The sequence below is a fragment of the Artemia sp. Qi Xiang Cuo genome, chromosome 15 (genome assembly GCF_049724085.1).
Source record: "Artemia sp. Qi Xiang Cuo chromosome 15, ASM4972408v1, whole genome shotgun sequence".
Taxonomy (NCBI): Eukaryota; Metazoa; Arthropoda; class Branchiopoda; order Anostraca; family Artemiidae; genus Artemia; species Artemia sp. Qi Xiang Cuo.
In genome coordinates, this window is record NC_142808.1 from 57,773,994 (window position 1) to 57,798,221 (window position 24,228).

The 24,228-nt window shown below is 35.7% G+C and overlaps 1 protein-coding gene across 1 annotated transcript in view; it reads right to left on the reverse strand.

Moving 5' to 3' along the window:
• LOC148943906 (uncharacterized) overlaps nt 1–24,228 on the reverse strand; it is a 49,239-nt gene that overhangs the window by 6,428 nt on the left and 18,583 nt on the right. Inside the window, exons 2-4 of the mRNA XM_089101277.1 lie at nt 20,211–20,310; nt 1,084–1,149; nt 6–187 (exon numbers count right to left, since the gene is read on the reverse strand). Coding sequence (XP_088957403.1) covers nt 6–187; nt 1,084–1,149; nt 20,211–20,280 — 318 coding nt within the window. The 5' untranslated portion in view covers nt 20,281–20,310. The remainder of the gene's footprint in view (nt 1–5; nt 188–1,083; nt 1,150–20,210; nt 20,311–24,228) is intronic.

Below are 24,228 nucleotides of genomic sequence, written 5' to 3' on the forward strand. Positions count from 1 at the left end.
ATTACAACGCTATTATTTTCAAATATACCTTCATCATTACAATCCAGATCCTGGGAATCCAATACAGATGTTAAATTGGATATTTTAGATGCAACACTTAAAGGTAGCTGTTGCTGCTCAGGTGATAGAGTAGAATTAGAAAATTCCCTGATCGTTTCGACATCGTCTGGTGAAGCAAATTCAGCTTCTATAACAAAAATAAAGAGATAGAAAATAAACAAAATATTATAAAATATTCTAAATAATTAATAAGCCCCCCAGACATAATAAAACAGACAAAAAATGTAAAAAATTACATATAATATGAAAACTGAACAAATTAAAGCTATATTTAAGATAATTAATAAAGATAATTAGATAAATAGGAACCCAATTTCAAAAATTTGTATTTTATCCAAAGACTAAATTGGGGCTTTAGATAGAATGTGGGATTTGAATCGCAGGACGTTGTTAAGTATGAGATATAAAGCCAGAGTATTTAGCTAGCTCACACAAAAGCCTTAAGTTTTAGTAGCTAAGACTAACGATGGAAAAACACCCTTCATATATAATATACTTCAGAAGTGACCTTCCATTTTCTTCTCCTTTTCACTTCTTCGTCAAGAAGATCCTCTTCCTTTCTGACTTACTCCTATAAATGCTGGACATTCTTTTGTAACTGAATATCTCACCATGTAAACTTTTGTTTATTTGACTTTTGTTTTGACTGTCTTTTTCTAGAGTTGTTTATGGAAATTACTACATATGGTAGCATAATCACTTTAAATATTTGCAAATACCATAAATAAAGCGCTGATTTACGCAACAATTCTATCTTTGCTTTTAAAGTAGAGGTCTACTTTAGGGGAATATTTGAAAATGACTGAATTGTTCTGTGGTTAACACTTAATTTTTTTCATGAGTTTTCCAAAAATTAAGAAGGCAAACTGAGTCTTACTATAAATGTTTAGTAATGCTATTTGAAAGCTTTATATAATAATAATAATGTATTTTCTACTGGATTTACAACAATGGAGATAGAACAATTGGAGTGACTGTACAAAATCATCTACAAGTACAAAATATTTACACTACAATACTTACGACAAAAGTATTGTGTTGAAAAGTCAAAAAGCTCCTCATGGTCACTTGGTAAAGCCTCTTCAACTTCTGAAAGAAAGAATAAATAAAAGAGGCATCAAACACATTCACTATAAAAGCTTACGAAACAAGCCCAACTGCATCCCCGTTTTCAACACAATTGCCACAAATATGGATAATGACTCTTATAAGGACAGAAATCAACCAAATCTGGCAAATAGCCAACACAAAATGTGTAGATTTAGATTTGATTAATATTCCTGAAAATTCTTCAACAGGTTATGCGGTTGATAGGCTAATGAGTTGGCTAATCATCTAGCATAAAAAAAACACCAAATGATTGGTGGCAATGTTGCTTTTTTCTTTAAATGCTATTCCCAGATTCTTTTAGCGTCAAACAACAAAATTGTTCAATTAATTCTATTTTTGCACCTTTCATTCATTTCGTGTTTGGAAATGATTTTGGAAAACATATGTGTATACACAAGAGAAAATATATATCCTACTTCCTGTTTGACAGAAATATTGAAATAAAGCTGATAATTGATATATTTTCCCTTCCAATTCTAATGAAATAACTGAAAGATTACCACCAATTATATGAATCATTTTTTCTACTCCCCCCCCCCCCTCCTCCTGGAAAAAATCTTACTTTTTACAAGGTTCTCAATTGAAAGCAAATATTGGCTAGAGGAAAGCTTGATACTTTAAGAAACAACAAACATACAAATCAGACTACTTGTGGTCAAACTGTCATTAGATTCAATAGGGCTTAAGCTTAAATTTAAGAACAAGTATTGATTGTTGTTTGGATTTGTTGTTGATTAAAGTCAACAACAAATCCATATGATGAAAATATTATTAACAACAAACATAAAGACCATGTTTCCTGGAAAATAAAACTTGGAATATCTTTAGTAGGTTATCTATAAGATATTCCCACTTAGCTATACTGAACAATTACTAAATATTAAAAAAAACAGTGTTTGGAACATAAATGAATATGTGGAGGATAGGAAAGGAATAATTGTCTAAAATCTACTAGAAAAAACACTAGAAAAAACAATTTTTTTTGCACTCCCACCTGCCCTACTCGAAATCTATTGACTGCAATATATAAAACTAGCAACACTTGAAAACCTCTTGAAAACAAATTTAAGAGAACTGGGAAACTTGACAGAATTTTGACAAGTTGATAAAACCTGATGGAATTAAGTGCTTTTTGCCAAGGAAATAATACAGATAAAAAATGGCAAGACACAGACAACAAGACAATAATAAATGTCATACGATAAAAACCAACAGCTTGATTGTTTGGTGTATCCTCTTCAATCACCAATATATATCTTATCATAAACACCTTTCCTTTTTCTTGATTTATTTACAAATCACAAAAAGATAATCATAGGCAGCACGTTGCACTGCCTAAGTAAAGAACGATGTTGGCACAATGTATTATTTATATTTTTTTTCCATACCAGGGCACTTCGTATCGAAGGAGTTGTCGTAGAAACTTCGAAAAAGGCTCATTCGATTGGAAATTGGAATGGCTAGTGCCCTTTTTAAAAGTCAAAGTTTGTCGACCCCCCCCCCTGCCCATCATTCCCCCAAACACATCCAATCAAAATTTTGACATAGCCATTTTGTTCAGCGTAGTTGATTTCGAGATAGAAAATATATTTTTGAGGAGGATACTCCCCCAAAACCCTCAGAACAAGGGTTTTAAGTCATTCCGTGGGGGCATATATGAACAATGTTGGCAAAATGTATTTTTTTTTATTCCTTTTTCCTTGTATTTTTTTTCCTTTAGAGCAGGGCACTTCGTATCGAAGAAGTTGTCGTAGAAACTTCAAAAAGGGCTCATTCAATCGGAAATTGGAGTGGCATGTGCCCTTGTAATAGTCGAAAGTAATTGGAAGGCGACTAACACCCCTTCCACGTCCACCATTTCCATTTCCGAAAATTTTGAGATAGCCATTTTGTTCAGCGAAGTTGATTTCCAGAGAGAAATTATGTTTTTGAGGAGGAAACTCCCCCTAAGCCCTCAGGGCAAATGTTGCAATTTATGCCCTGGGGGCATATAAGGTTTTTTATAGAAGGCACTGTCATAGAAACTTCAAAAAAGGTTCATTCGATTGGAAATTCAAAGGACTAGTGCCCTTTTTATTATTCGAAAGTGATTGGAGCATAACTAACCCCTCTCTCACGCCCACTGTTTCCCCAAACACATCCAATCAAAATTATGAGATAGCCATTTTATTCACGGTAGTGTTCAGTTCTGGAAATTAGGTCTTTGAGGACCACAACCCCCTCCTACCCCCCACAACTCTCAGGAAAGGGTTGTAAGTCGTGCCCTGATCGCATTTAAGGTATTTATAAAACTCTTTGTCGTAGAAACTTCAAAAAGGGCTCATTCAATTGGAAATTGAAATGGCTAGTGCCCTTTTTAAAAGTCGAAAGTGATTGGAAGGCAACACCCCTTCCACGCTCACTATTTCTCCAAACACATCCAATCAAAATTTTTAGATAGTCACTTTGTTCCACGCAGTTTAAAGTTCAGGAAACTGTACCTTTGAGTAGGAAACTCCCCTCACAGTCTTCAGGGCAAGGGTTATAAGTTATGCCCTGGAGGCGTATAAGGTTTTTATTGGAATCTCTGTCTTAGAAACTCGAAAAAGGGCTCGTTCGATTGGAAATTCAAAGGGCTAGTGCCCTTTTTAATAGTTGAAAGTGATTCGATGCCAATAAACCCCCTCTCACGCCCCCCTTTTCCCCAAACACAGCACATCAAAATTTTGAGATAGCCGTTTTGTTTCAAGCAGTTTAAAGTTCAGGAAATTACACCTTTGAGCAGGACACTACCCCCACAGTATTCAGGGCAAGGGTTATAAGTTATACCCTGGGGGCGTATAAGTTTATATTGAAATCTTTGTCGTTGAAACTTGAAAAAGAGCTCTTTTGACTGGAAATGTCCTTTTTAATAGTTGAAAGAGATTTGAGGCCAACTAACCCCCTGTCACGCCCACTTTTTCCCCAAACACATCTAATCAAAATTTTTAGATAGCCATTTTATTCAACGTAGTTGAAAGTTTTGGGAATTAGGTCTTTAAGGATGACAACCCCTCCCCCCACAACCCACAGGGCAAGGGTTGTAAGTTATACCCTGGGGACATGTAAGGTTTTTATAGAAAGTGATGTTGTAAAAACATCAAGAAGGGCTCATTCAATTAGATTTTGAAGGGGCTAGTGCCCTTTTAATGGTCGACTTTAATAGGGCAATTAACCCTCCTCTCACGCCCACCATTTCCGCAAACACATCCAATCAAAATTTTGAGATAGCCATTTTGTTCATCGTAGTTGATTTCGAGATAGAAAATATATTTTTGAGGAGGAAACTCCCCCAAAACCCTCAGAACAAGGGTTTTAAGTCATTCCGTGGGGGCATATATGAACAATGTTGGCAAAATATATTTTTTTTATTCCTTTTTCCTTGTATTTTTTTCCTTTAGAGCAGGGCACTTCGTATCGAAGAAGTTGTCGTAGAAACTTCAAAAAGGGCTCATTCAATCGGAAATTGGAGTGCCATGTGCCCTTGTAATAGTCGAAAGTGATTGGAAGGCGACTAACACCCCTTCCACGTCCACCATTTCCATTTCCAAAAATTTTGATATAGCCATTTTGTTCAGCGTAGTTGATTTCCAGAGAGAAATTATGTTTTTGAGGAGGAAACTCCCCCTAAGCCCTCAGGGCAAATGTTGCAATTTATGCCCTGGGGGTATATAAGTTTTTTTATAGAAGGCACTGTCATAGAAACTTCAAAAAAGGCTCTTTCGATTGGAAATTCAAAGGGCTAGTGCCCTTTTTATTATTCGAAAGTGATTGGAGCATAACTAACCCCTCTCTCACGCCCACTGTTCCCCTAAACACATTCAATCAAAATTATGAGATAGCCATTTTATTCAAGGTAGAGTTCAGTTCTGGAAATTAGGTCTTTGAGGACCTGAACCCCCTCCTCCCTCCCCCCACAACTCTCAGGAAAGGGTTGTAAGTTATGCCCTGATCACATTTAAGGTTTTTATAAAACTCGTTGTCGTAGAAACTTCAAAAAGGGCTCATTCAATTGGAAATTGAAATGGCTAGTGCCCTTTTAATAGTCGAAAGTGATTGGAAGGCAACACCCCTTCCACGCCCACTATTTCTCCAAACACATCCAATCAAAATTTTTAGATAGTCATTTTGTTCCACACAATTTAAAGTTCAGGAAATTATACTTTTGAGCAGGAAACTCCCACCACAGTCTTCAGGGCAAGGGTTATAAGTTATGCCCTGGGGGCGTATAAGATTCTTATTGAAATCTTTGTCGTAGAAACTTGAAAAACGCCTCATCCGATTGGAAATTCAAAAGGCTAGTGCCCTTTTTAATAGTTGAAAGTGATTCGATGGCAACTAACCCCCTCTCACGCCCCCCTTTTCCCCAAACACATCACATCAAAATTTTGAGATAGCCGTTTTGTTTCACGCAGTTTAAAGTTCAGGAAATTACACCTTTGAGCAGGACACTACCCCCCAGTATTCAGAGCAAGGGTTATAAGTTACACCCTGGGGGCGTATAAGTTTATATTGAAATCTTTGTCGTTGAAACTTGAAAAAGAGCTCTTTTGACTGGAAATTCAAAGGACTAGTGCACTTTTTAATAGTTGAAAGAGATTTGAGGGCAACTAACCCCCCTGTCACGCCCACCTTTTCCCAAACACATCTAATCAAAATTTTTAGATAGCCATTTTATTCAACGTAGTTGAAAGTTTTGGGAATTAGGTCTTTAAGGATGACAACCCCTCCCCCCACAACCCACAGGGCAAGGGTTGTAAGTTATACCCTGGGGGAATATAAGGTTTTTTATAGAAAGTTATGAGTAGATTGTACATATTAAATTTACGTACGGCACTAGGAATCTCCATGCTATTTGCGTACGGCACTAGGACTATGCTATTTGCGTACGGCCATAGGACCATGCTATTTGCGTACGTCCCTAGGAATCTGTATGTTATTTGCGTACTGCCATAGGACCATGTTATTTGCGTACTGCCATAGGACCATGTTATTTGCGTACTGCCATAGGACCATGTTATTTGCGTACTGCCATAGGACCATGCTATTTGCTTGCAGGGGTTATTGACTTACCAAGGTCAACCAGACAGGTTTCTGGTAGGTATAGTCTGGTTGGGGGGGTATCGTCGGGTTTGGGGTGTCTAGTTAGGTTTTGTGGGTATAATTTGGTTTGGTGGGTATAATCTTGTTTGGTGGGTATAGTCTTGTTTGGTTTTTCAACGAGAGTGAGTATTACACTTTACTTTTTTGTTTGTGTTTTTTTTAAATCGAAAACTAGAGATTGTCAAATTGCGTATTTAGGAATTGTTTTGATTGACATTTTTGCAAAAAGGGATAAGGAATTCGCAAATTGGACACTATGAACGATATTAATTATTGTTTTGAATAATAGGAGTGTGACTGATTCTAATTAGTGATTGGATTGTATGAAGGTGGAGAAAAAAAGGATTAAACTAATTAACAGTTAAGGTAACCCCGAAGGGGTTGTTAACTCAGGTAATTTGTTATAAATTTGAAACAACATCAGTCTATGAAAATGGCTAACGACGATAGAATGACATTGTGAGTTGACCTAGCTTTACCTCTCCGATGTGGTCTGTATAATACACAAGTGATGTTTGAACAATATTGTCAATTTAAAATAGGGTCTAACGTTTATAGGAAGATATTTCATGGGTGTGATGACTATTGTAAAAATTCATCATTGTTTGTCATCCACTCGGTGTGATTCCAATCTATATCACGGATTTGTTTGTTCTTCTTCTTCCTAGGAAATCTCACACACATATTCCGAGAAGGAATATCTATTGGTACCCATTTGCTAAAAAATCGAACCTCGTCCTCTGGGTTGTGTATCTTACTCGGAAATATCTCACAATTAAAATCTTCCAAGTTGAATAATGGTATATCTGATTTGCATTTGTCGATTAAAAGTTTATCAGTGGGCACATTCCCTTTTGCGTACAGTGCTGTTGCGCCAAAAAAACAGCATATCTCTCTAACTTCCTCTTGTACGTAGTAAAAATCCTTCCCTTTGTTATAGGATGGAAGAATCATTCTATTATATAAACCTATTTTGTTTATAAAGTATAGTGTATTGCGCCACCTGTCTTCATTGTACTCATACATATTTTAGTTTATATACCAGTGGTAACAAGAGACTTCTTTATGATCTATAGTCAACAGTAGAAACGCACATTCAAAAATCACTCCACACGCCGATTTCTTCACGCCAATGTATTCGCAATCAAAAACACCATACATCTTTGAAGTTATATCGATAGAATGGATATTCAAACTGTTTAAAGTTCCAAATTGAAACTACATTTTATACTAAAGAAACTGAATATATTAAAACCTAAACAAGACACACTGATTTACATTTAATAAAAATTATTTTTATTTTTAAGACCTCAGAATATTTATCTTCACGAATGACAAGTAACAATTTTCCTTAAATTAGAATATTAGGTAGATATCACATGTAAACGAGAAACTGCCGGTGATTTAGACGTAATTTTCTAACACCTAGAAGAGACTCGCATCTCATTAGTCCAAATATACATGCTAATTCAATTTCATCTCATGACATATTTTTACATGTCAATTGCTAAAGAACTTTATTCATCTCAAACATAGAAATCAGACCTAGGTTTTTTAGATTTTCGTGGGTGTTTGTTTCCTGGAGTTTATTAATTGAGGAGTTAACTTTAAAATTTCGTGGTTTTGACGTGACTGAAATCATGAATTAGAATAGTTAATAATTCGTCCTTTTCTAACTGTAATAGAGTATATAAATTCATGTCTTACTGCTATTTATTCTTCCTAAGCCTAGTAAACGTATTATTAATATTTCATAAGAAATATAAAAATTCGGTCAGTCCTGTTTTTATAAACTACATCAAACTGCTATGTATACCCTTCCTATACCATTAAGTTAAATGTTAACTATTAAAGGCTATGACCCTGAGAAAATTTGCCTGCTTTTCGCTAAAGGGGATATTTTTTTTTCTTGCTGCTGCTGCCTACAACGTCAGTTCCCATTTGCAGGGTTCACTAGCCTAAGCAATTGCATAAACCAGATGAAAACTACCCCATTCTAAGAAAGTGGCCCCCTGCAAAGATTCCCTTGCGAATTAAGTGACCATTCTCAAGGACAGAAAGGCTAAGCTACTGTCGATTCACGGGAAGCGTCATGAGCTCTGAGACCTGCTTTCAGATGTCTAAGATCTAGCAGAGCCGGCTCTTTAGATTGTATTTATTTTTCCGACACAGAAATGAAAGTCTATTTTGATATTGGAATTACAATGAACAAAGTGAAAAAAAAAGAAAAAAATTATGAAAATAAAGAGAGACTAGCAACTAAAATGAGGAGCTTTGTCCCTTTGTAAATTTTTTTTTGCCTCTTTTTCACTCTGCCTTCATTCTGATGTGAATCGTAATGTAAACATTGCAAAAATAAATAAAATAAAAAGTTGACACAAGTCGCAAAGGTTTAAATTCAAGATTAAAGTATCCTATACTGTGTCATGGATGGCTAAGGAATTTTCAAACGCTCTTTGTTTGCATTTCAAAGATTTTTTTTTTTATTTAGTCAAAAGTTTAATTTGTACCGTACGGAACCGTCTAACAAAGTAATATGTATAATCGATTTTATACCGTGTGGAAAATCGGAATAAAAATAACCAAAAAGGCACGTAGCTCAAAGATATTAGACTACTTTAGATGTTCATTAGTGTCGCCCTTACGTTCAGTTTTATACCATGTGAAACCATACAACAAAATTATCAACACTTTTTTATCGACCGACGATGCTCTACTAAAACATAAACGCGCAATGCACAAAACAAGTTTAGGCCAAAAATATTTTGAAACAAAATTTTAGTAACACATTCTACTCTGTGAGCAGTGTAAAAACAAATCCTCTTGATATTATTTGAAGAAATCATTACATAAAAATTAAATTAAAAAAACATATTTTTCCAACTGAAAGTAAGGAGCAATTATCAACACTTTTTTATCGACCAACGATGCTCTACCAAAACATAAACGCGCAATTCAGAAAATAAGTTTAGGCCAAAAATATTTTGAAACAAAATTTTAGTAACACATTCTACACTGTGAGCAGTGTAAAAACAAATCCTCTTGATATTATTTGAAGAAATCATTACATAAAAATTAAATTAAAAAAAAACATATTTTTCCAACTGAAAGTAAGGAGCAACATTAGAACTTAAAACAAACGATAATTATTACGTATATGAACGAGATTGCACCACTCCTCAACACCTCACTCTTTGCGCTAAAATCTTTAATCTATCTTTGAAATAAATCTATCTTTGAAATGCAAAGAAAGAGCGTTTGAAAATTCCTTAGCCATCCGTGGCACAGTATAGGATACTTTAATCTTGAATTTAAACCTTTGCGACTTGAGTCAACTTTTTATTTTATTTATTTTTGCAATGTTTACATTACGATTCACATCAGAATGAAGGCAGAGTGAAAAAGAGGCAACAAAAAATTTACAAAGGGACAAAGCTCCTCATTTTAGTTGCTAGTCTCTTTATTTTCATAATTTTTTTCTTTTTTTTCACTTTGTTCATTGTAATTCCAATATCAAAATAGACTTTCATTTCTGTGTCGGAAAAATAAATACAATCTAAAGAGCCGGCTCTGCTAGATCTTAGACATCTGAAAGCACGTCTCAGAGCTCATGACGCTTCCCGTGAATCGACAGTAGCTTAGCCTTTCTGTCCTTGAGAATGGTCACTTAATTCGCAAGGGAATCTTTACAGGGGGCCACTTTCTTAGAATGGGGTAGTTTTCATCTGGTTTATGCAATTGCTTAGGCTAGTGAACCCTGCAAATGGGAACTGACGTTGTAGGCAGCAGCAGCAAGAAAAAAAAAATAACCGTAAAGAAAATGGTTGCTTCAACTCAAGGTAAATATTATCATGTATTCACCTCAGATTGTTTTGTGGTGCAGTGAGTTGTTACTAGTTGTAGTACTTTCGTGTTTTTTGCAAGCCATTCATACTATACCTTAAATGTATTCAGAAGTTTCCTTGATAAAACATAACCACGACTACCTCAGATGGTTTTGTGGTGCAGTGAGTTGTTACTAGTAGTAGTACTTCGTGTTTTTTGCAAGCCATTCATACTAGACCTTAAATGCATTCAGATATTTTCTAAGCCATTCATACTATACCTTAAATGCATTCAGATTTCATTCAAGAAAATATGAAAAAATTGTAAGTAAGTAACAATATGTCAGTGTGTGTGTGCAAGGCAGATCAATTTCCTCACAAATTCCACTATTTAATGCCCCCCCACCCCCTCCACCCCACCCCAGCGGCCCCCGTGGCGTTCCCCGCCCCCGATGTTTGCTAGAATTCTTTAAGAATGACCCCTGAATCACAAAAACCGTTTAAATAGAATAAATAGCTCTTTTGAAAGTACTAAAAACACTTTAGCATAAACAACGAGGTACAGCATCCTTTGTCGGATATGTTGAATAAAATATGCAAAGTTGACATAGCTTTATTTTATTTTTTTAAGGTTAATTTAGACGAGGTTACGTGGCACGTAACCTCGACGAGGTAACTTAGACGAGGTTACGGGGGCATTAAATAGTGGAATTTGTGAGGAAATTGCTCTGCCTTGCACACACATACTGACACATTGTTACTTACTTACAATTTTTTCATAATTTCTTGAATGAAATCTGAATGCATTTAAGGTATAGTATGAATGGCTTAGAAAATATCTGAATGCATTTAAGGTCTAGTATGAATGGCTTGCAAAAAACACGAAAGTACTACTACTAGTAACGACTCATTGCACTACAAAACCATCTGAAGTAGTCACGGCTATGTTTTATCAAGGAGACTTCTGATTACATTTAAGGTATAGTATGAATGGCTTGCAAAAAAAACAAAAGTACTACTACTAGTAACAACTCACTGCACCACAAAACCATCTGAGGTGAATACATGATAATATTTGCCTTGAGTTGAAGCAACCATTTTCTTTACGGTTATTTTTTTTTCTTGCTGATGCTGCCTACAACGTCAGTTCCAATTTGCAGGGTTCACCAGCCTAAGCAATTGCATAAACCAGGTGAAAACTACCCCATTCTAAGAAAGTGGCCCCCTGCAAAGATTCCCTTGCGAATTAAGTGACCATTCTCAAGGACAGAAAGGCTAAGCTACTGTCGATTCACGGGAAGCGTCATGAGCTCTGAGACGTGCTTTCAGATGTCTAAGATCTAGCAGAGCCGGCTCTTTAGATTGTATTTATTTTTCCGACAAAGAAATGAAAGTCTATTTTGATATTGGAATTACAATGAACAAAGTGAAAAAAAAAGAAAAAAATTATGAAAATAAAGAGAGACTAGCAACTAAAATGAGGAGCTTTGACCCTTTGTAAATTTTTTGTTGCCTCTTTTTCACTCTGCCTTCATTCTGATGTGAATCGTAATGTAAACATTGCAAAAATAAATAAAATAAAACGTTGACTCAAGTCGCAAAGGTTTAAATTCAAGATTAAAGTATCCTATACTGTGCCACGGATGGCTAAGGAATTTTCAAACACTCTTTGTTTGCATTTCAAAGATTTTTTTTTTTATTTAGTCAAAAGTTTAATTTTTACCGTACGGAACCGTCTAACAGAGTAATTTGTATAATCGATTTTATACCGTGTGGAACATCGGAATAAAAATAACCAAAAAGGCACGTAGCTCAAAGATATTAGACTACTATAGATTTTCATTAGTGGCGCCCTTACGTTCTGTTTTATACCATGTGAAACCATACACGGCTATGTTTTATCAAGGAAACTTCTGAATACATTTAAGGTTTAGTATGAATGGCTTGCAAAAAACACGAAAGTACTACCACTAGTAACAACTCACTGCCCCACAAAACCATCTGAGGTGAATACATGATAATATTTGCCTTGAGTTGAAGCAACCATTTTCTTTACGGTTATTTTTTTTTTCTTGCTGCTGCTGCCTACAACGTCAGTTCCCATTTGCAGGGTTCACTAGCCTAAGCAATTGCATAAACCAGATGAAAACTACCCCATTCTAAGAAAGTGGCCCCCTGCAAAGATTCCCTTGTCAATTAAGTGACCATTCTCAAGGACAGAAAGGCTAAGCTACTGTCGATTCACGGGAAGCGTCATGAGCTCTGAGACGTGCTTTCAGATGTCTAAGATCTAGCAGAGCCGGCTCTAGATTGTATTTATTTTTCCAACACAGAAATGAAAGTCTATTTTGATATTGGAATTACATTGAACAAAGTGAAAAAAAGAAAAAAAAATATGAAAATAAAGAGAGACTAGCAACTAAAATGAGGAGCTTTGTCCCTTTGTAAATTTTGTGTTGCCTCTTTTTCACTCTGCCTTCATTCTGATGTGAATCGTAATGTAAACATTGCAAAAATAAATAAAATAAAAAGTTGACTCAAGTCGCAAAGGTTTAAATTCAAGATAAAAGTATCCTATATCGTGCCACGGATGGCTAAGGAATTTTCAAAACGCTCTTTGTTTGCATTTCAAAGATTTTTTTTTATTTAGTCAAAAGTTTAATTTGTACCGTACGGAACCGTCTAACAAAGTAATTTGTATAATCGATTTTATACCTTGTGAAACATCGGAATAAAAATAACCAAAAAGGCACGTAGCTCAAAGATATTAGACTACTATAGATTTTCATTAGTGGCGCCCTTACGTTCAGTTTTATACCATGTGAAACCATACAACAAAATTATCAACACTATTTTATCGACCAACGATGCTCTACTAAAACATAAACGCGCAATTCAGAAAATAAGTTTAGGCCAAAAATATTTTGAAACAAAATTTTAGTAACACATTCTACACTTTGAGCAGTGTAAAAACAAATCCTCTTGATATTATTTGAAGAAATCATTACATAAAAATTAAATTAAAAAAACATATTTTTCCAACTGAAAGTAAGGAGCAATTATCAACACTTTTATCCACCAACGATGCTCTACTAAAACATAAACACGTAATTCAGAAAATAAGTTTAGGCCTAAAACATTTTGAAAGAAAATTTTAGTAACACATTCTGCACTTCGAGTAGTGTAAAAACAAATCCTCTTGATATTATTTGAAGAAATCATTACATAAAAATTAAATTAAAAAAAACATATTTTTCCAACTGAAAGTAAGGAGCAACATTAGGGGAAACGTCTTTAAGTTATGAAATTTGTCTATTCTTTACGCATAGTATTGGTTATTTGGAAGGATGTATACATTCTTTTTTTGGGGAGGGAGGGATTTCTCCGTGGAGGTGGGGCCAGATTTACTGGCATTATTAAGAAAATGATAATACAATAAATAAAAAAAGTATTTTCAACTGAAAGTAAGGAGCAAAATTAAAACTTAAAACAAAGAGAATTATTACGTATACGAAAGGGATTCCCCTCTCATAACCTCGCTCTTTGCACTAAAGTTTGAATTTTGTTTCAATTCCTTAAGAACGACTCCTAAAACACAAGGTTCGTTTAATTATAACAATAAGAAGCTCTTTTAAAAGTACTAAGATTTTAGCGCAAAGAGTGAGGTGTTGAGGAGCGGTGCAATCTCGTTCATATACGTAACAATTTTCGTTTGTTTTAATTTCTAATGTTGCTCCTTACTTTCAGTTGGAAAAATATGTTTTTTTAATTTAATTTTTATGTAATGATTTCTTCAAATAATATCAAGAGGATTTGTTTTTACACTGCTCTAAGTGTAGAATGTGCTACTATAATTTTGTTTCAAAATATTTTTGGCCTAAACTTGTTTTGTGTATTGCGTGTTTATGTCTTGGCAGAGCATCGTTGGTGGATAAAAGTGTTGATAATTGCTTCTTACTTTAAGTTGGAAAAATATGTTTTTTTAATTTAATTTTTATGTAAGGATTTCTTCAAATAATATCAAGAGGATTTGTTTTTACACTGCTCACAGTGTAGAATGTGTTACTAAAATTTTGTTTCAAAATATTTTTGACCTAAACTTGTTTTGTGCATTGCGCGTTTATGTTTTAGTAGAGCATCGTCGGTCGATAAAAAATATTGATAATTTTTTTGTATGGTTTCACATGGTATAAAACTGAACGTAAGGGCACACTAATGAAAATCTATAGTAGTCTAATATCTTTGAGCTACGTGCCTTTTTGGTTATCTTTATTCCGATGTTCCACACGGTATAAAATCGATTATACAAATTACTTTGTTAGACGGTTCCGTACGGTACAAATTAAACTTTTGACTAAATAAAAAAAAATCTTTGAAATGCAAACAAAGAGCGTTTGAAAATTCCTTAGCCATCCATGACACAGTATAGGATACTTTAATCTTGAATTTAAACCTTTGCGACTTGAGTCAACTTTTTATTTTATTTATTTTTGCAATGTTTACATTACGATTCACATCAGAATGAAGGCAGAGTGAAAAAGAGGCAACAAAAAATTTACAAAGGGACAAAGCTCCTCATTTTAGTTGCTAGTCTCTCTTTATTTTCATAATTTTTTTCTTTTTTTTTCACTTTGTTCATTGTAATTCCAATATCAAAATAGACTTTCATTTCTGTGTCGGAAAAATAAATACAATCTAAAGAGCCGGCTCTGCTAGATCTTGGACATCTGAAAGCACGTCTCAGAGCTCATGACGCTTCCCGTGAATCGACAGTAGCTTAGCCTTTCTGTCCTTGAGAATGGTCACTTAATTCGCAAGGGAATCTTTACAGGGGGCCACTTTCTTAGAATGGGGTAGTTTTCATCTGGTTTATGCAATTGCTTAGGCTGGTGAACCCTGCAAATGGGAACTGACGTTGTAGGCAGCAGCAGCAAGAAAAAAAAATATCCCCTTTAGCGAAAAGCAGGCAAATTTTCTCAGGGTCATAGCCTTTAATAGTTAACATTTAACTTAATGGTATAGGAAGGGTATACATAGCAGTTTGATGTAGTTTATAAAAACAGGACTGACCGAATTTTTATATTTCTTATGAAATATTAATAATACGTTTACTAGGCTTAGGAAGAATAAATAGCAGTAAGACATGAATTTATATACTCTATTACAGTTAGAAAAGGACGAATTATTAACTATTCTAATTCATGATTTCAGGCACGTCAAAACCACGAAATATTAAAGTTAACTTCTCAATTAATAAACTCCAGGAAACAAACACCCACGAAAATCTAAAAAACCTAGGTCTGATTTCTATGTTTGAGATGAATAAAGTTCTTTAGCAATTGACATGTAAAAATATGTCATGAGATGAAATCGAATTAGCATGTATATTTGGACTAATGAGATGCGAGTCTCTTCTAGGTGTGAGAAAATTACGTCTAAATCACCGGCAGTTTCTCGTTTACATGTGATATCTACCTAATATTCTAATTTAAGGAAAATTGTTACTTGTCATTCGTGAAGATAAATATTCTGAGGTCTTAGTAAAAAAATAATTTTTATTAAATGTAAATCAGTGTGTCTTGTTTAGGTGTTAATATATTCAGTTTCTTTAGTATAAAATGTAGTTTCAATTTGGAACTTTAAACAGTTTGAATATCCATTCTATCGATATAACTTCAAGGATGTATGGCGTTTTTTATTGCGAATACATTGGCGTGAAGAAATCGGCGTTTGGAGTGATTTTTGAATGTGCGTTTCTACTGTTGACTACAGATCATCAAGAAGTCTCTTGTTACCACTGGTATATAAACTACAATATGTATGAGTACAATGAAGACAGGTGGCGCAATACACTATACTTTATAAACAAAATAGGTTTATATAATAGAATGATTCTTCCATCCTATAACAAAGGGAAGGATTTATCCTACGTACAAGAGGAAGTTAGAGAGATATGCTGTTTTTTTTGGCGTAACAACACTGTACACAAAAGGGAATGTGCCCACTAATAAACTTTTAATTGACAAATGCAAATCAGATATACCATTATTCAACTTGGAAGATTTTAGTTGTGAGGTATTTCCGAGTAAGATACACAACCCAGAGGACGAGGTTCGATTTTTTTAGCAAATGGGTACCAATAGATATTCCTTCTCGGAATATGTGTGTGAGATTTCCTAGGAAGAAGAAGAACAAACAAATCCGTGATATAGATTGGAATCACACCGAGTGGACTACAAACAATGATGAATTTTTACAATAGTCATCACACCCATGACTACCCAACGGTCTTTTTAAAGACCATCAATTCTATAAACACTTCATAACCATGGTAATATGAATCTTTTAGGTTCAATATTTAAAGCTAGTTTCAGCAGAAGCTTAAGATAGTAGCGGACACCCTACTGTAGGGACTCATTTGAATGACAATTAAAAGTTCTAGTGCCCTGTTTAAGCGACCAAAAAAAACTGAAGGGGGCAACTATGCACCATTCAATGATCAATTTTTCCCAAAGTTACACGATCCAAATTTTTAGAAAACCATTTTGTTCAGCATAGTCAAAATATCTCATAACAATGTCATTGAGGATGCCTTAATCTCCCACAGTCTCCAGGGGAAGGGCCGCAAGTTATGAACTTCGTCCATCGTTTACATATAGTTTTTGTTATTGGGAAGTATACAGATGTTTTCAGGGCGGACTTTTTCTGATGGGGGAGGGGGTTGGGGGAGGAATTTACGTGGGAAAATCTTTCCATGGAAGGATTTTGTATGGAAGAAGGGGAATTGTCCATGAAGGAAAATCCCCACTCTTTACGCTAAAGTTCTTTAGAACTTTCAAAAGAGATATCTAAAGTTTTGAAAGTTCTCTGTTGAAAGTTCTTTAGTTCTATCAAAAGAGAGTAAGGAGCGACAATGTCTTCCTATAGGACCCGTAGAAATATCTTCCTATAAACGTTAGACCCTATTTTAAATTGACAATATTGTTCAAACATCACTTGTGTATTATACAGACCACATCGGAGAGGTAAAGCTAGGTCAACTCACAATGTCATTCTATCGTCGTTAGCCATTTTCATAGACTGATGTTGTTTCAAATTTATAACAAATTACCTCAGTTAACAACCCCTTCGGGGTTACCTTAACTGTTAATCAGTTTAATCCTTTTTTTTCTCCATCTTCATACAATCCAATCACTAATTAGAATCATTCACACTCCTATTATTCAAAACATTAATTAATATCGTTCATAGTGTCCAATTTCCGAATTCCTTATCCCTTTTTGCAAAAATGTCAATCAAAACAATTCCTAAATACGCAATTTGACAATCTCTAGTTTTCGATTTAAAAAAAAAAGTAAAGTGTAATACTCACTCTCGTTGAAAAACCAAACCAGACTATACCCACCAAACCAGATTATACCCACCAAACCAGACTATACCCACAAAACCAGACTATACCCACCAAACCAGACTAAACCCATCAAACCAGACTATACCCACCAGAAACCTGTCTGGTTGACCTTGGTAAGTCAATAACCCCTGCAAGCAAATAGCATGGTCCTATGGCAGTACGCAAATAACATGGTCCTATGGCAGTACGCAAATAACATGGTCCTATGGCAGTACGCAAATAACATAGATTCCTAGGGCCGTACGCAAATAGCATGGTCCTATGGCCGTACGCAAATAGCATAGTCCTAGTGCCGTACGCAAATATCATGGAGATTCCTAGTGCCGTACGTAAATTCAATATGTACAATCTACTGTTATGTTGCAAAAACATCAAGAAGGGCTCATTCAATTGGATTTTGAAAGGGTTAGTGCCCTATTAATGGTCGATTTTAATAGGGTAATTAACCCTCCTCTCACGCCCACCATTTCCCCAAACCCATCCAATCAGAATTTCAAGATATGCATTTTGTTCAAAGTAGTCGAAAGTTCTGAAAATTAGGTCTTTTAGGATGATAACCCCCTCAGAGCCCTCAGTGCAAGGGTTGGATCTCAGTGCAAGGGTTGTAACTTATGCCCTGGGGGCACATAAGGTTTATATGGAAAGTTGTTGTAGAAATTTCAAAAAGGGCTCATTTGTTTGGAAATTGAAATCGCCCTTTTTAATTGTTGAAAGTGAGTGGAGAGTAATTGACCCCCCTCTCACGCCCGCTATTTCCCAAAAAACATTCAATCAAAGTTTAGCAATTTTGTTCAACGTAGTTGCAAGTTCTGAAAATAATGTATTTAAAGATGACAAGCCCCCTGAGCCCCCAGGGCAACGATTGTAAGTTAAAAATTTCAAAATTGGCACATTCAATTGGACATTGAGAGGGCTAGTGTCCTTTTTAAAAGTCGAAAGTGATTGGAGGGTAACTAACCACGCTCTCATGCGCACCATTCCCCAAAACACATCCAATCAAAACTTTCAGATATCCGTTTTGTTCAAAGTAGTAAAAAGTTCTGGAAATTAGGTCTTTGAGGAACACAACCCCAGCCCTCAGGGCAAGGGTTGTAAGTTATAACCTGGGGGCATATAAGGTTTTGATTGAAAGCGTTGTCGTAAAAACTTCAAAAGGGCGCATTTGATTGGAAATTGAAAGGGCTTTTTTTAAAGTTCAAAATGATGGGAGAGCAACAAGAGCCCCTCACACGCCCACCATTTTCCCAAACACATCCAATCAAAATTTTGAGATAGCAATTTTGTTTAACGTAGTTGTCAAATCTGAAAATTATGTCTTAGAGGATGACAACCAACCTTCACAGCCCATAGGGTAAGGGTTTTAATTTATACCCTGGGAGCATATAAGGTGTTTATAGGAAGCGTTGTCGTAGAAACTCAAAAAGGACTCATTCGATAGGAAATCAAAAGGCCTAGTGCCCTTTTTAATAGTCGAAAGTGATTGGAAGGCTTGGAATTTTTATAGTGGAGATTGATGTGGGTATATTGTGTTTTTGTTGTTGTTGTTGTTGTGTAGACCAGGGCACTTCGTATCAAAGGACTTGACGTAGAAACTTCGAAAATGGCTCATTCGATTGAAAATAGAAAGGGCTGATGCCTTTTTTAATAGTCAAAAGTGTTTTGAGGGCAACTGATCCCCTCCCACGCTCACGCTCCCATTTGCCTTTATGTTTAAAAACTAAATGTTGCCTCAAGATTAAATCAAAATTCCCAGTAAGGCATCTAAGCAGTATCCCAAGAACGACTGAGGGTATTATGTTCCAACTTTTGGTACTACTTCTGCTCTTAAAATTTAACCAAGTCAAATCAGTGTAAGTGTATCCAAGCTATCAAAGAAAATAAGCAATTTTTTTTGCAAATGGTATCTTTCCATTTCAGGTCAACTAGAGGAGGTATGAAACAAAATTAAACACTACTATTTATATCCAGATTTTTAAAAGTGTGTGTGTTGTGAGAAATTGCTGAAAATTTTTCTCCTGCATACAAATAGCAGGTTAAAGTTGAAAGTCTTAAAAAACGAAAATATTTAAAGTATTATTTTCTTTTTCCCTGAAAAGACTATGTGAATATAAAACGGACAGAAATTAATTAAAAAAAACTTTTTCCACAAAATGAGTTTTTCAAAGAAAAGTAAAAGACTATTAAACAGAAATGAGCAAAAAAAAAAATCAAATAATCTACCAAGCGTAAGACTACCGCAAATCAGCATCGATAAATAAACGAAACCCAAAACGAACAGAGATTACAATAAATAACCGACTCAAATTCAAAACGAGCAGAAATTAACATAAGTTGGGGTCAAAACCCCTATGCCTTCCCAGGCCAGAAAATAATTTGCACTTTACTTAAAAATACAAATTAATGTACATTGTCAGTTTAGTATACATATACTGATATTTAGTAATCAAAATGTTAATATTATTTGATTTATTAAAGTCATAAATGTAAAACCATTCATACTTTTTTCAGTAAAGTGCAAATTATGTTCTGGCCTTGGGAAGGCATAGGCAGTTGCATATTATTTCTTTTGTGTAATTTTCATAGAGGAGAACTTTAGAAGCAGGAAGAAAAAAAAAGCAATTATTTACTCTTATAAGCAGTTTTTTTTGTTTTGTTTTTTACAAAAATTTTATTAGATAACTTACCATTTTTAACAACAGAAGTCTCAGGAATGGTGATAGCCTCAGCCATGTTTGCAATTTGAGGGACATCCATAATATTATCTCTGAAGTAAGTTAATGTCAGCTATAAAACATATAATACTATTAACAACACTTGGAAATGGCACTCCAATTTTAAATTCTTTCTACAAAACGTGCAGATTGTTATGCATTCACTGTGATATATTTTCAAACTGGCATTTTTTTTCCACTTTTTCACAACTTTCTGAATTTTTTTAAATGTCTTTCTTTGGTGCCTTGAGTTTTGTTGGAGTAATTTATACATGATAAAATTGCAGAACACAGGCACAGAACACACCTTGAAAAAGCAACACTTTCTTAATCATATTCAAAGCCCAAAAATAAGACCAAGGAAGGTGCATGACAGTTTAGCTGAAAACATTGTCTTAAGTCGTGTTTTGAAAATTACTATGATGACAGGCTTGTTGATGGTTTTAATGATTAAGAAAACTAAAAAAAATCAATAAAGCTTACAAAATAATTTATTGCTTTCTTCACATCAAATATTAGAACCCAGATGATAAAAATTCTGTAGATGATCAAATATGTAGCATAAGAATGCCCCCGAGTGTAGAAAATGTATTTATCCTTTTGGCTAATATGTTGTCACTTTATCTAGTACTGTCAAAATAGGCCTAACTCTAGTAATTATCCAAGGCCTTTGCTATTTTGGTCACACAAATTATGTGGGGAAACGTCCGTTATGATTCGAACCCTAGAGAAGTGGACGGAGGTCCAAAAATTTTAACTTTTCGCTCCTAAAAATAGAAAAGATGTCCATTCCTATCGAGGGCCGTCTGGTAATGCACACACCCATCTATTCTGTGGTCTCCAGCTGCAAGAAAACGTTAACCTCAAAGAAGAAAAGATTTATGACCACGTGTCTGAAAACAAGCCTTAGCAGAGTGATGTTGGAGAAAAAAGGTAAGTTTTAAAAAAACCTCATATTTAAGTCATTTGTTGTCTTTTTGAAGTTTTTCTTTTCAGGACATGCCTGATTGGTTGGTGCTCAATGTAAGGGAGGGTGAATGGTCACATAACAGGCGCTAGAATTGCAGAGAATCTTGATTTTCTGGACAAGGTTCAAATGCTCCGCTAAGTTTCGAATTTTTTTCGCTCTCAGATCCATAATTTTAGCAGTCTGTGGAAGGCTTGGATCAAAATTTCAATGAAAGAAAGTGATGAATTTAACATTTTCAGGCCAGTAGCAGTTACCAGTTCATTTCTAGAGAAGTGGACCCTGTTCGAAAAGTTTTGGACGGTTCGAAATGACAGAATTCGAACTTTTTATTGCTGTTTCGAACCGTTGTCGATAGGTTCGAAAAGGGTACGAATAAATACCGAACGATTTTACTTGAAAGAACAGCATTCCGGATGGTTTCGAAATGTAGGAAGGGTTCAAATCTTGAGTTCCTTTTTATCTTGCTACATTGTTTTCTCTCCTTATCCTTGTGCTGAAACTCATTTTACACAATTTTCTGATCCTCAGCAGAAAATAAGTGTTATTAAGAATGTAGCCCAGTGAAGAATAAAAAAGATGTATGTAAAAGAAAACTTGCGTTAAAGGTTAGTGAAAACGGATTTGGCTTTATTGACTTTGTTGCTTCTGATCTGTTTTTATTTCAGGCGAACTAGACTTGGGAGAGTTGCTGCCAGTTAGGCCGACACGGAAGATGAAAAGGAACCAAACTTTCCAGTCAAAGTTTATAACACCTACTAATGCTAAAGGATCAAAAGATGATAGCAACTGGGAAGAGGAAGTGAAACTTGAGAAAAAGCAAAAAACAAAGCACAAAAATTTGGCACCTCGGAAATATGCACTTGCCTGAAAAAAGCCAGTTCCAGGGAAATACGTTCTTGCTCCCGTAGAAGATTCCGAGTCAGAATTCAAACTGGCAGCTGTGGATAGAGAAAAAAACACGGATACGGAACGTGAAAATGTAAGCTTTGCAGAAAGATTACAGATGGAAGAGCTTCACAAATGAAGGAGAAGAGAATAAAAGACACCAGTAACTGGACGAGGAGACTACGAAACTTGCCCGGCACAGTGACAATTATGATGGAAAAAGCAAACCGCAGGGCTTCATCAGAAACTGGAAATCCGACCAAGCACTGGTATTATTCCTTTCTGAAACGACATCCCGCCATTTCAAAACGAAAACTTGAGTATCTTCACGTAGGGCGTTCTTCTATAACACGCGAAAAGATCGTTAACTGGCGTCTCAACCATGAAAACTACTAGAAAGAAAAAGGAATTGAAGAGTTTCTGGATCCAGCTGTTGACCCCCAAAGAATATGGAAGAATATGGATAGAGACAAGTTTTCTGTTCCTTTCTCACGGAAAAAAAGTTCATGCAAAGCGGGGCAGCCGCCAAGTTACACATAACACAGGCAGAAAAGAGAGAATGAACCTTACCATTCTGTCTATGGTCAATGGCGCTGGTGAATATGCAAAGCCTTTTATCGTTTACAACTAAAAGTCAAGAAAAGTTTACAAAAATGTGACAGACGCTTGTCCAGAATCCAGGTATGTCTCTGCATCAGAGACTGGTTGGATACGGGGCCCAAACTTTTGTGAAAGTATGAAAAATGTTCTGGTTCCTTACCGAAATCGAAACAACATCCAGAGACCTGTACTCATGTTTCTTGACAGACATGCCTCTCATATTACAATGGAACTGAGTGAACTATGTGAAGAAAAACAAATTGAATTAGTAATACTGTCGCCAAATGCTATGTTTATTCTGCAAACTCTCGATGTTGCCATTTTTAGGAGCCTGAAGGAACGATGGAAAGAATTTTTGATAAAAAAAAGACTTTGAAGTTAGAGTCAGTGACCGCCAACCAAGGTTTGAAGTAACCAAAACAAGTTTTGCATCAGTGATAGCAGAATTCATGCCAAACAATATGAACAAAGGGGCTATCAAAAGCGGATTCCGTGCTTGCAGTCTATACCCATGGTACATAGCCACAATCAATTTTGAGAAGCTTGCAGTGTTTGTCAAGTTACCTGACGACACTATTTTTGTCGTCAACATTGACGATATTCAGCAAAAAAATGGCAGTGCCTCGGATCAGCTTGTCCAAGCTTTGGAGCGTACGATAGGAGACAACAAAGTTGAAGAGTTTCGGAATATCACCCGTATGCAGTTGAAACCAAATCTGGAAGATGAGAGCCTCTTCAAGATTTGGATTGAACTGACAGGGCAGAAGGCCTTAGTATCACAGGAAACCACAACTAGTCCAACTGGTTGTTCCTCCCCCCCCCCCTAGTCAAAAAGAAGATGGACCTACTTCATCCATCTTACCAGGTTGTGAGGCAGAAACCTGGTCTACCTTGCAAACTGAGACAAAAACCGAACCTACTTCATCCGTCTCTCAAACCTGTGCAAATGAAATAGTTACCAAACCCCCGAACTTACCAGCCAGTCAAGAAAAAGACCTTGATGCTAGTCTTCTCACCTTTGTTAATAACTTCCAAGGTCCTGTGTCAGAAATGCCAGTGGACGAGATCTTCCAATGTGACAGTGCTGAAGATGGCGATGGCAACGCTTCATCAAGCTCCACCAAAGCTCGATGGCACACTCCTTGAAAGTTGGCTCCTCAGCTCGCAGAATGCCTTGGACTGTTGCTAACTCATAAGAAGGCTCCTGTGAATACTGTTGAAAGGAGGCAAGTATTTCATCAACACCTAACAAACGAAGACTTTCCAGACCAGATGAACGAAAAGCAGAAGCAGCCATCTAAGCGTCGCAGTATATCATCTAGGAGTAAAGAATCCGAGTCTTCATCAGTCTAGTTAAACTCATCGCTTAGCGACTTGAACTCACGACACCATCTCAGTGAGAAAGACGGTCCCACAGCCAGTCAAAGTTGAGCTGGAAAAGTACTATCCAGTTTGGTTCAGCAGAAAGAAAGGTGAAAAGGGTTGGTTAATTGGTCGAATGATAGGGCTTCCCCGACAAAGGACAAGTCGAGCCTA